This window comes from Rhinolophus ferrumequinum, chromosome 13 (assembly GCF_004115265.2).
Source record: "Rhinolophus ferrumequinum isolate MPI-CBG mRhiFer1 chromosome 13, mRhiFer1_v1.p, whole genome shotgun sequence".
Lineage (NCBI taxonomy): Eukaryota > Metazoa > Chordata > Mammalia > Chiroptera > Rhinolophidae > Rhinolophus > Rhinolophus ferrumequinum.
In genome coordinates, this window is record NC_046296.1 from 60527773 (window position 1) to 60540240 (window position 12468).

Below are 12468 nucleotides of genomic sequence, written 5' to 3' on the forward strand. Positions count from 1 at the left end.
AACACAACTGGTATAAACAATGTAAGCAAAAGGAAAAAAAGTCAGTAACAGAATTATCTGTTGGTTCCCAGAAAGTAAAATTTGACTTATTATTTCTGAGATAGTGTTCTCTCTCCACGTTTCCTTAGTTCCGTGACATTTCTAGATAAATGTTTCTTTCATTGCCAATCCTGGTCACCATATTTTTAAATCTATCTCAAAGCCTCTTAAATCATTAGTCCACACATTTCTACTGAAATGGATTTGAAAAAGTTTAGCGTCTCTTTTGGGCTCCCTAAACACACTCCTATAAAGGAGCAATGCTCTGTTATGTTTCTTCACAACCATGGAAGAATTGCTATTGTGAAATAAGCCTTTTTCCCCACTGTTTTCTGTGAAGGATGGGAATCAACGGGACATTTTTATAGGAGCTAGCCTCTCTCTGACATGCCCCAATGAATATTTTTTCTCTTAGCAACTTACTATTAATGAATTTCTATTAGAACTTCTTGAATCACTGCAAGACTTTTTATAGCCTTCACTACTTTTAACCAAAAAATAACAGGTTAAAACTCTGCCAAACAACAATATTTAATGGGTTGAGTGTAGGGATGGGAATTGGAAAGTGAGCAGAAAGACGGAAATATATTTAGAGTGACTTAGAGGCAATTTACACTGGAAAGGACATTATTGCTAAGTCCTCTTTGAAGACTCTACAATGAAGGAACTTTCCTTTATTCTCTCTAATATTACTTATCTCACAACCTCTGACAACTCCTCTGAGCTCTTGACTAGAACATCTAATCCCTACTTTATCTTCACATGGATGCATAACATGCATCTAATTCTTGATTTCAACAGCTCTCCTCAAAACTGTTCTACCCTTAGTCTTTCCCAAATATCCGGGTGCTTAGGCCAGAAACCTAGTCATTTTTTATTCTTTTCTTTGTTTTGCTCTCCAACAGCAACTTATTCAGAAAGTCCTCTATCTCCAAAATCTGTACTAAATCTCCATTTTCTAATGATACTCTCCTCGTGTTGCCTATATATGACTGTAACAGTCTCCATATTTCTGGCCTTCTGCTTCTACTTTTTACTGTGCTCCACCCCACACCAGCATTCTCCCCATAGAAGCCAGAGTGATGTTGTTTGAAACCCTAAAACATTAAAATCATCACCTCTCTGGTAATGGATAGTGAATTTCCTTAAAGGTGACAAAACCTCTGTTTGTCACAAGCTAATTTACTTCTTCATATATGTTGCTATCTTATAACCAGTTGTAAAATGCAAAAATAAAAAAAGTAAAATAACGTAAGTTTTTTAAATGTAATACCTTCTTTTAAAATACTATTTTAGGAGTATCTTCGGTAGATCTACAACCTAAGTTGTTAAACCACTCATGTTCCTTATGAAAATTACTCACAAAAGCAAAATAATGTCAAAAAGAATACCTCAAGAGTTCTGAAAGGATCAGATTATGTGAAATGCATATTTTATGAAAAATAATACCATATTTTAAGAATGCAGAAGACAAAATGTCTTATTTCCATAATCTATTTTTCTTTCCTTGTCACTTTCTTTGTACCAGCCCTTCCTCTGAAGTGATATTAAGTAGAAAGGGTAAGACTGTAAAAGCAAGCAAAGTTCTAAAAAGGGACAGAATGCAACAGCTTTTAAGATACTCAAGTACAACTACACTCAAAGACAGAACAGATGGTTCTTGCATGAGATCATGATCAACCTGATGAGGTTACATGAAAATAGCTCAGCATTAAATAAAATTTAAAAATACTGTACATATCAAACTCATCCGATACTCTGTATAATTTTGTTTTGCTTTTAAATTTTCAGTAGGATGAAATTTGAAATTTTTGTGGTGTGAGATTTGGTTAGTCTCTACTCATATCTTTTATAATGTAATACTTTTATTGACATCAGTATGATCATGCACTCAATATATATTACATATAAAAATAGTCTACTAACATTCACAATTAAGAATTACTGTGACACAGGAATACTTATGTGAATCAAGTCGGAATAACTCATGACAAATAACTGTATAACTTACTAGTGGCTTCAGTTTATTTAGTTTAGTGAGAATGCTGGACTTGGGAAAGGAAACCTAGGATTTTGGTCTTGGATACACCACTGACTAGCTGTATAACCTTGGGAAGATATTTAACAGATCTTCAAAATGATAAGTATTAATCCAGATATCCTTTGAATCTTATGACCAATTTTGGTAGCTTAGCACTAAAAAAAAAAAAAAAAAAAAAAAAAAAAAAAAAAAAAAAAATCAAAAAACTCAATCACTCCATTTTGGATATCATTGCTTGATAGAAAGAACATAAATTTCTAGTTTAAAGAAAGGACTTAAAAATCCACTTCAGGTTAAAACAAAAACAAATCCTTTGATGTAACCATATGGTGCCCATAAATCAATTTATGCTCCTAAACTTCCTTAAAAACTAATAAGGTTTTATTGGTTAATTATAAAACTGAATGAGGTGAGAAAAGCACAAAACCTTGCTAATTTCACTAATGAATCAAATTAAAGAACATAAAAAGGGGTCAGTGGTTTGATTTATGCAAAAATACACATTTATCAAACCAAGTTTTCCAAATGTTTTAAGCAAAAACATTAGACAGAAAATTTATTTTACCAATAAAGTGGGAAATACTTTAAATTACCTTATTCCCATTTAGATGACTGTATTTTCATATAAAGACTAGTAAATGGTGTAAAGTTTACTTCAATACAGAATTGTACTATATGGGCTTTACCATATTACTTCACTAATTAATGCTGTTTTTTATTATTTCGTCAGTTTTATTTTCATATGAAATTAAACTCTGAAGTATAATATAACCCAGGCTTAACTGTCTTGTTATTAATAAATATTTATTAAATGCCTTCCATTTACCAGAAATTCTTCTAAGTGCTGGAGATACCATAATGAAAGATCAAGCGCTGCATTTTTATCAAGCGCTGCATTTAAGAAACTTAGTTGAGTGAGACTAAAGATAAAAGAGAATTATAACAGTGTGACAAGTACAGGCACATAGGTAAGGAGAGTGAACTACAGAGTATATAGAAAAAGAGGTACCTTAGCTACAGGTATCAAGGAAGGCTTCCTAAAGGAAGTGGTATCTAAATAGAAACCTCCCAGCATTTTCCCTTGTTTACCAACAAGGACCCCTAGGCCAGATGTTGTACTGTATTTTGATAGTCATACTTATTGTATCAAGGAACAGCCACAATAAGAATATAATATATATTTGCTTATCTTTAGAAATAAAAGGGTGAGTTTGATGGAAAAAATTTCATTACTGGAGACCAGACGTTTGACATAAATTTATCTGGGGGTGGATGGGGGTAACGGTAAACGCCACTTTTCCCCATCTGGACAGGCAGACACAAAGTGGGTTACTTGGCTAGATCAGGGTGTCACGTGAAGAGTTGTGTAACGACATTAGCGGTAGGTTAAAGTCGGATTGAGACGGACGCTGAAAGCGAAGGAACTTAAACTTCATTAGCTCGCATTAGTTTTTCATTAGTTCTGATATGTATGAAGGGGGTTTACAACAGGGCTAGCGCAGCGTAAAGAATGACTGTAAATAAACAGAATGCCTCAAGGTAATTGCTATAATAGAAGAGTTTTAAATCATTACGTTCACACCGAGGAAGAGGAACACCCTACGGGGATAAGGAAGGCTCGCCCGGGATGGCCTTGAACAGGCGTGGGAGTCTGCCCCACGATGGCCCGGGGGAAGGCCATTCAGGCCCCAGCGGCCTTGGCGGCGATGGCAGAGCGCGGAGCGGCCGGCAGACACTGAGTTCTCCCCCGCGGGAGTAGGCGCAGGGGCGGGAAAGACGCCAGGCTCGGGAAGCAGGCCCGGGAGACGGCAGGGCGACTTTCCCTCTGTACTCAAAGGGGAGCCGCTGACGGCGTTTTCGGAGGAGGGGCGGGCGCGACGGCGACGCCAACACAGAACTCGTCCCTATCCCACATTTCACAAAAGCCAGTGGCCGGCTGGGCCGTTGCCGTCTCTCCATCGCTCCGCGGGACTTACCCGGAAAAGCCCTTTCTCTTTGGATTTGGAAGATGCCTCTCCGTCATTAACCAGTTTGGCGTGAACCCTAACTATTGCTGCCTCCAAGTTCCTGAATGTTTTCTTCTCAAAAAAGCTTTTTTAAAAGAAAGTAAAAAAGAAAAAGCTTTCCCCTTCCTTTCTCAAAGACTAGCGTTCGGGGCGTAGCACCCCGACCCGGAAAACTCCAGTGAGCACTTCAAATTTAGCAACTTCTCGCACATGGCCCCGCCTCTTCCGGGAAGTGACTGGCTCCTCTCCCCGTTCCGGCCGCACGCTCGGCTTTCTGGGCTTCCAGCCTGCCCGTTTTACGCATGCGTAGAGCTGTTGTGTGGGGCTCCGATTAATCTTCCTTTCACTTAGGCAAATCAACACCACCCCGCCCCACTCTGCGTCCTGCCGCGGCCTTGCCCAACACTTTTACCCACTTACCCCGGCCGCCCAGGGGCACTTCCGGCCCCTCCTTTAGACCACAGTGGCGCGAAAACTGCGAACAGCGCACGCGCGGGCGGAGTCTGGCCGGAGGGGGGGCGGGGCGCAGGCGCGGAGCGTCCCGCAGTGGGCGCCGGAGCGGCCGGGCTCCTGCGTTCTCCCGCAGCAAGCGTTGGGTTCTCGGTGGGCCAACGGCATCAAGCCGAGGCCGAGACGCCCCCAGAGTGGCTTAAACGTCCTGTTGCACCGCGACAGTCCCGCCGATCGGGTTCCTTGGGGAGTCTTCGACTTGCTCGAGGTAGGGTGAGGGCGCGCGCCTTCGCTCTCCCTTGCTCCTGATCCATCCCCCTGTCCCTGTCCCCTTAACTGGTAGCCCCCAGTCCATCTGGTGGCTGCCGGGTCACTGGAGCTGCCGCAGTGTCCAGGGTGGTCCCCGTGGGCCCTGGTGGGCCGGCCGGCGGGCTAGGATCTTCGCGCTCTTCTCTGCAGGCGGCACAGGTCGTCTCTGCCGCGGGAAACTTGCCTGTCTGCGCTGGGCCCCTCCTTCGGGCGGCTCCTGCGCCGAGGCTCGCAAATCCCGTCTCGGGCTTTGGGACCGGGCGCCCGGCCACAAATGGCCCTTTGGCTTTGAGAAGTAGCTTGAAGAGGGTAAGGGTAGGGGTTGAGACTGCGATCGGGAGTTGGGTTCTTACACGAATCTGATGATACCTCACAAGCAGCAACTTAAGTATGTTTAAGAGATACATGCAAACATCACCTAAATTGGATTTGTTGTTAAATCCCAGTTTCATGAAAAAGCAAACTGTATTATCTAGAAGAATTAACTTGTGATGTTTGGAGCTTTCATGATGGCCTTTCTTTCTCCTCTTGTGGAAGTTAACTGGAGAACAATCCCCATTGGGAATTGCGGAATCCAGGACTCAAGGGTAGAGAAGGTGCTGTAGGACCAATGGTGCTTGATATAATTTTGGCATAATTCCTAGAAAACAATTATTTGGTGTTTAAACCCTGAAGACAAGTTTTGTGAGCGCTTTCAGCCCTGAGTACATTTCATGAGTTGGAGATTAAAAGCGAGTGTTTTAAAGACAAGCTCTTCTGGAATGTATATTCAAAAGAAAAAAAGTCAAAAATTTCTGACTTTTAGATGGCTGCTGGATAGTCTTTTAACATATCCAATGGCATATGCAGTGGCCTGAGGATAATTCCATGGGTGTGTGGCTGAGGAGGGACCATATTAGAACTTGTATTATACTTAGATTTACTTCATCTCATTCTATTACTGTATGAAATATACAAGTAATTTCATATTAGAATGTGCATTCAAAATTTCTTGAGTGGGTCTAAGTACAAAAAAGTTTGGCGATCACTAGACTGTAGCTTGAAAACATGTTTTTGTATAAGACAGAACCAGTGTTGTGTGACCCTCTTTAAGTTTCACTTCTTTTTCTGTAATTGGAGAAAATAGTATAGTGCATAACTCACAGGATTCTTAAATATGTTAGGTAGGGGAGTAGCGTGAGAGATAGTTTTAGTTATGTCTCAGAACCAGTGTTGTGTGACCCTGGACAAGTCCATACCACCTCTTTAAGTTTCAGTTCTTTTTCTGTAATTAGAGAAAATAGTATAGTACATAACTCACAGGACTCTTTTTTTTTTTTTTAAGATTTTTTTTTTTTTTTTATTGGGTAAGGGGAACAGGACTTTATTGGGGAACAGTGTGTACTTCCAGGACTTTTTTTCCAAGTCAAGTTGTTGTCCTTTCAATCTTAGTTGTGGAGGGTACAGCTCAGCTCCAGGTCCAGTTGCTGTTTCTAGTTGCAGGGGGCACAGCCCACCATCCCTTGCAGGAGTCGAACCAGCAACTTTGTGGTTGAGAGGACGTGCTCCAACCAACTGAGCCATCTGGGAGCTCAGCTCAAGGTGCCGTGTTCAATCTTAGTTTCAGGGGGCGCAGCCCACCATCCCTTGCGGGACTCAAGGAATCGAACTGGCAAACTTGTGGTTGAGAGCCCACTGGCCCATGTGGGAATCGAACCGGCAGCCTTCGGAGTTAGGAGCATGGAGCTCTAACCGCCTGAGTCACCGGGCCGGCCCAACTCACAGGACTCTTGAATATGTTGAGTAGGGGAGTAGAGTGAGAGATACTTTTAGTTATATCTCTATCTATCTGTAATTAGTACCATTAATTGAGTCTGGCAAAAAGTAAGTACAAACGACATATTAAAGTTGTTATAGTAAAAAATAGATTTTATTCCCCAAAGGTTTATTTTATCGAGTGCCTGGACGTAAAATTTTATATAAAATCTGCCTGAATCTTGACTATCGTTTTTAGACCTAAGTTAGGAAAATCAATCAAAGCTGCACTTGGCTTACTTTCAGGAGTTAATAAGTAACACAATTTTACCATAATAGTATGCATTATATTTAAAGCTATTTAAATGTTACAGTTCTATATACACACATACTCAAGACATCCAGATGACTGAGGGTCAAGTGTAGTCACTTACATTAATGTTAGCATTTTAGGTTCACTAATGAGGTACATCTTCTCTCACTGGACGTACTTTGCCTAGTGATCAAATTCAGACAAATTTCTGTAGCTTTCTTAGCTCCACTCCCCAGTTCACCTCTACTGCAGAGTACATTTTACTGCCCACTGGCCTCTCCGTCTCAGTATCGTAGGAGCACTTCATGCTCAGTGTTTTCAAACAAAATAAATGTATTGTTTATCTTCCCTCCTTGCCAAACCCGCTTTGTCTACTTATAACGGCATTTAGCATTAAGTGTGAAGATTGTTTCTGAAAATTAAGCACTAAGTATGTTGCTTAATTCTGATATTTTATTGTAAAGAAACAAATATTAAAAACTATGAAGAGCTTTGCGGGTGTGTTGAAAATCCCAGAGGGTTTTTTTTTTTTCCCCTTTTGGTGTATTACAGAATATTTAAAAAGTATTTTTGAGTGGAAGGGCATCTGGAAGCAATTTTCCTGTTTTACCCATATCTAACTCTCAGGACATTTATGTGTTTATAAAAATCCATTATCTTGAAATTACAAAGTGATCCCTGTTTTAAAAGGTAAGGTCCTTCAGTGTCTTTTAGGTGTGTGTTACCATGGCAACCTCATAGCAAACTGCACATCCCACGCTAAGCACAGCAAATAAAAACCATCGTTGTCATGTAGTGCACTATCTTCTGTGTAGTAGAGAATCTTACATTCATTGTAGGAAGCTTATCACACTTATCTTTGTGTACTCCCCAAATTTACTTGTAAAACTACCGTTTTGTATTAATGGTAAAATATTAAAATCAGTCAGCTGATGTCTGAGTGCCCACTGACTGCAAGATCATGTATTAGGCATTAATAAAAACAGTGTCTATAAGGCATTGAAGATTGTGAAAACCAAAAAGTAATGTTTCTTCTTTGCTCTTCTGTAATAAAAATTTCTACTCTAATTGAAAAGGGAATAGAGAATAGATGAGAGAGAAGAAAGTGTTGGGGGAAAGTGGCCTGGTGGTATTCTAGGGAATTTAAATTAGCAACAAGCTGAAACTAATATACATTGATTCTTAGTATTAAATAATTTGAGAAATATATTTGATTTTCAAGTTTCGAGTTGTACAGAGATTCAAAATAAACATTAAATAATTTGTGAGAAAAATGTTGAATGTTATGTACTTGTGTTTCTAATGCTAATATTGTCTCTAAAGGCATTTGTTTAGGTGAAATGTCCTTTGGATCTTAACTAGTATACCTTTTAAATGATGTTTAATTTATCAGAATAAAGTAGGTTCTTCATTGCCTTCGGGATAGGATCAAGTCCCAGTGTTTTAATGTTGACAGCAATTCTCAAATTTCAATATGCTTATGAATCATCTGAGATCTTGTTAGAATGAAGATTCTGATTCACTTCGTTTAAGGTGGGTCCTGCGATTTTAGTACATGCCTGACATAGGAGATGTAAGTGCTACTTGCTAGTCCTTGGACTACACTTGGAATGTCAAGTCCGCTGGTCATTCTCTGCTGCTCTAACTTGCTTGCTTGCTAGCTATGCCTTGTAATTTATGGCACTGTGTCCTGGACTTGCTTATAGAATCCCCTACAGCAGCAGTTTGCAAAGTGTGGCCCAGGCATCTGGGAGACTTTCGCAAGGTCTACAAGGTCAAAATTGTTTCATAATGATAGTAAGATGCTATTTGTCTTTTTCACTTTGATTCACTTATAGTGGAGTTTTCCTGGCGTTATGTATGAGATGAGATGATGTCATTCCTCTGATGACTGACATAATGTGTATTTGTGTATTTTTTGTTTTAAAAGTTTATCAGTTGTATTTTGTAATATGGTAAATATTGATAAATATAAACAAAAGCTCTTTGAGTTCCTTAGTACCTTTTAAGACACCACCTTTGAGACCTGCTGCCCTGTGGTATTGGGCCGTGGACACAGAGACTCCATCTAGAACTTTACCAGAGCTCTTTGCTTGGTGGCAGAGACTGCTGAGCCAGAGTGGGAGTTACAGCTGCCCACATGGTCACCATAGACACTGTAGTGGTGTGGCCTCCTTACCTCTCTGGGCGGTGGTAAAAGGCCTCCTTTGACACCATTCAAGAGGGAATGGGAGTAAGTAGCACTTTATTCTGCCTGGTGGGGTGGATGTCTAGTTTCTCTAGGTGGTCTCCACTGAAGCCATTATCGTGGCTCCCTTCTTGGCCTACGTCGCCTTCTCCCATACGAGCCCAGTGGGATGTTGAGATGCCTCCTTCCAGGCTTCACCAGGGTGGAAGTCCAGGTTACCAACGTGGCCTTTGCTGGCACGGAGGGGAGGAGATCACTGTTTTTTCAGTGATGTTTGGCTGGAGTAGAGCAGTTAGTGCCTGAAAGGTTTCTGTCTTGTTAGGCTGGACCTTTTCCTTTTCCAGGACCTTTGGTTAGAGAGAACAAAGCTTTCATCAGCCCCACACATACCCTACTCCTGCCACACCTGTTGGTGTTTCCCCAGTTGCTATCTTCAAGTCTGGGCTATTCGAAGCAAAACAAAAACTCAGGAAACTCACCAAGGTGTCATTCCTTGGCTACTGAGGTCCCTACCCGATTTGCCTCCTCTTTCAGAGTTTTCTTATGTTTGTTATATATATAATTTCTAAGGTTTTTAGTTTTACTAAACAAGAGGAGGAATAGGGAAAGATACACCTAGTCTGTCTTCCTGGAAGTGGAAGTGTCTAATTGTTTTTTTTTTTTAACTCGCACTGTGAGAACTCTAGACCCACTACGTACCCCTTGTATTTGGTTGTATAAAAATTTATGAATAAACATTAAAATAGTCCCACTAAAGAAAAACTAGATTTGATAAAGCAAAGAACTGGTATTTGGAGAAAATGTTTAAAATTTCACTAAACAGAATTTGCATGACCGGAGTCATGACTACAGTTGACAATTTTACAAAACAAGGTAATTTTGTGTAGTAAATTTGGGGCTTTAAATTGTTAATATTTTGGAAAATAAAATTATGGAAAAAATGATTCAGGAAGATATAGTGAACCCATAAAAAGCAGTATACAAAATAGAAATTAAAATGATTTCATCAAGTTAGCTTTCCAACAGTATCCCCTGTCTAATAGCTTTTAAGCCTATTTCTTACTTTTCAAAAAACATTCAAGTGTGATGCCATAGAAGTGATTTCAGAGCATTAAAAAGATGGGGAAACTACTCATTTCACTTAATGGATTGTCAAAGACTGTTCCCCAAAACAGTTGCTCCAAAATATATAGAGATGTTTGATATTTCTGAAATTGGTTCTGTCAGGATAAGTTTGGAAAGCAGTGGTTAAAAAAAAAAAAAAAAGAATCGCTGAATGAATACCTCTCCCTCACCCTCCCTTTCTCTCACGTTCCTCCTCTGTTTCGGCCCCGTTCTGTTTCTGCCCAGCTACTTCCTGCTCTCTGTTACCCCGCTCAATAGCTCTCACTCTCCCAGCCCACACATACGCTAAAGACTGGCTTTCTACCCTGTGTTGCATGTCATATCCTCTGGGGAGGGCTGACTAGAATCTTTCAGTTGAAATTCATGAGCAAGAAAATCTCATTTATTCTTCTACTGCCTGGGTACCTGCTACAGACAGGGTTGATGTCGGGTAGGACTGAGGGACTTAACTGGGTTGAAACCAGAACTATTCTCATATTCTTTTCGTGTATGTTAGAAAGTTATGATTACCTATGTCATGGATTTTTCTGTATTTATTCAGGAAACAGTTATTAGGTACCTATCTGTTGCGGTCTGAAATGTACTTTAAAGAGAAAAATGAAAGCCGTAGTCAGTAGTCATAACCTTCAATTTCAGTCACAGACTATCAGCTTTGACTTGAGGTGCACTATTCATAAGTTTAGAAAATCTTGTATTATTTTAAATATATTAATTTTCTAGGTATACATTTTATACTCTATTGGTAAAAAATAGACAATGAGTATGGACTTTCTTTAGGGAACAGTTAAGGGAAACTACTGGTGCTAGGCCACACTGCTTCAAAATATGCTTCTTTGGGAAACTAAAATTGAAAGTTTTATCTGATTCAGTATTAGTTTATAACTCATAAAAGTTGGATGATTGCTCTGGGATAATTTTAGAAGGCATTTTGCCATCTCTATTCATAAATCTAGGAAACTAGAAACCACGGTTACACAAAATGTTTTACCTTTTGTATGTTTAGGAGTCAAAACATTTAGGTAGGTCCATATCTATAAAGTCATGGCCATGAGTAATTGAAGTAAAATCAACTACTGTAACACATGCAGATAATTTAAAACAAACACAAATTTACTATCTTCTGTAGGTTAGAAGTCTGGCATGCCTTCCTGGGCTAATATCAAGGTGGCAGCAGGGCTGTGTGTTCTTTTCTGGATACTCTAGGGTAGAAAGTTTCCTGGCCTTTCTTAAGTTCATGGATCACTTCCTCCACGCAAATGATATTTTTACCTTTTTTTTTTTTTTAAGTAAAAATGAATGAACATAGTCATAAAACCTAAGTTTTGTCTGGTTTATTTTAATTTTAACGTATATGGAACAATCATATGGATGCTGTACTTGATTTACTTCATTATTACTGTAATATTTTAATATTTGTTCAGACCTGATGGCCAAAAGAAAGGAAGATAATTTCTTCTCTCCTGAAAATGCCAAAAGACCAAGACACGAAGATCTGGAGGATTTTGATGAAGATGATGATGAAGATGAATGTACACCTTTCATTAATGGTACTTCTACTTTGGTAAGTACAAAATTACAAAATTAGGGTTTTTGATTAGCATGTTTCTCATGTCTGTATGGTATACATGTCATACTCTTGATAATTCAGTATCAGGAAAAGCATTATGATTTTTAAAAAGCTGAAGTAAAATAACCTAATTTTGAAGGTTTTGTTAATTAGAAATTAGTATGGAAAACAGTGATACAAAGAACGGGTTCTTTGGAAAAATCAATAAAATTGACAAACCTCTAATGAAACTGAAAAAGGGGAAAAAAGAGAGAAGGCACCAATTTCCGATATCAGGAATAAAACAGTAGCTATAACCACAGACCCTGAAAACATCAAAAGGATAATAAGGGAATATTGTTTACAACTCTGCACACATAAATTTCACAACTTACATAGAGTGGACCAGTTCCTTTAAAAGTGCGACTACCACAATTTACCCAATATGAAATAGATAATATGAATCATTTTACAAGTATTAATGACATTTAATTCACTGTTTAAAAACTCCTATTAAAAAACCTTCATGCCCAGTTGTTTTGACTGGAGATTGTATCAAACATTTTAAGAAAAATGAATGTGAATTCTACATAGTTTACAGAAAATAGAAGGAGAGGGAACACTTTCCAATTCATTATCTTGATAGCAAAACCAGGCAAAGAGGGAATTAAAAAAGGAAAACTACAGACCAATATACCTCATGGATACAGACAGAGA

At 39.1% G+C, this 12468-nt stretch overlaps 2 protein-coding genes across 3 annotated transcripts in view; one reads left to right on the forward strand and one right to left on the reverse strand.

Annotated features, from left to right (window-relative positions):
* Positions 1-4523, reverse strand: part of GEN1 (GEN1 Holliday junction 5' flap endonuclease) — a 28440-nt gene extending 23917 nt beyond the window's left edge. Inside the window, exon 1 of one of the 2 annotated variants that reach the window (XM_033124581.1) lies at positions 4057-4523. The gene's annotated coding sequence lies outside the window, so the exon portion shown is untranslated. The remainder of the gene's footprint in view (positions 1-4056) is intronic. The other variant, XM_033124580.1, reaches the window with a different exon arrangement.
* A 122-nt stretch (positions 4524-4645) lies between these two features.
* The window catches only part of SMC6 (structural maintenance of chromosomes 6), a 65247-nt gene continuing 57424 nt past the window's right edge, over positions 4646-12468 (forward strand). Inside the window, exons 1-2 of the mRNA XM_033124579.1 lie at positions 4646-4804; positions 11627-11766. Coding sequence (XP_032980470.1) covers positions 11632-11766 — 135 coding nt within the window. The 5' untranslated portion in view covers positions 4646-4804; positions 11627-11631. The remainder of the gene's footprint in view (positions 4805-11626; positions 11767-12468) is intronic.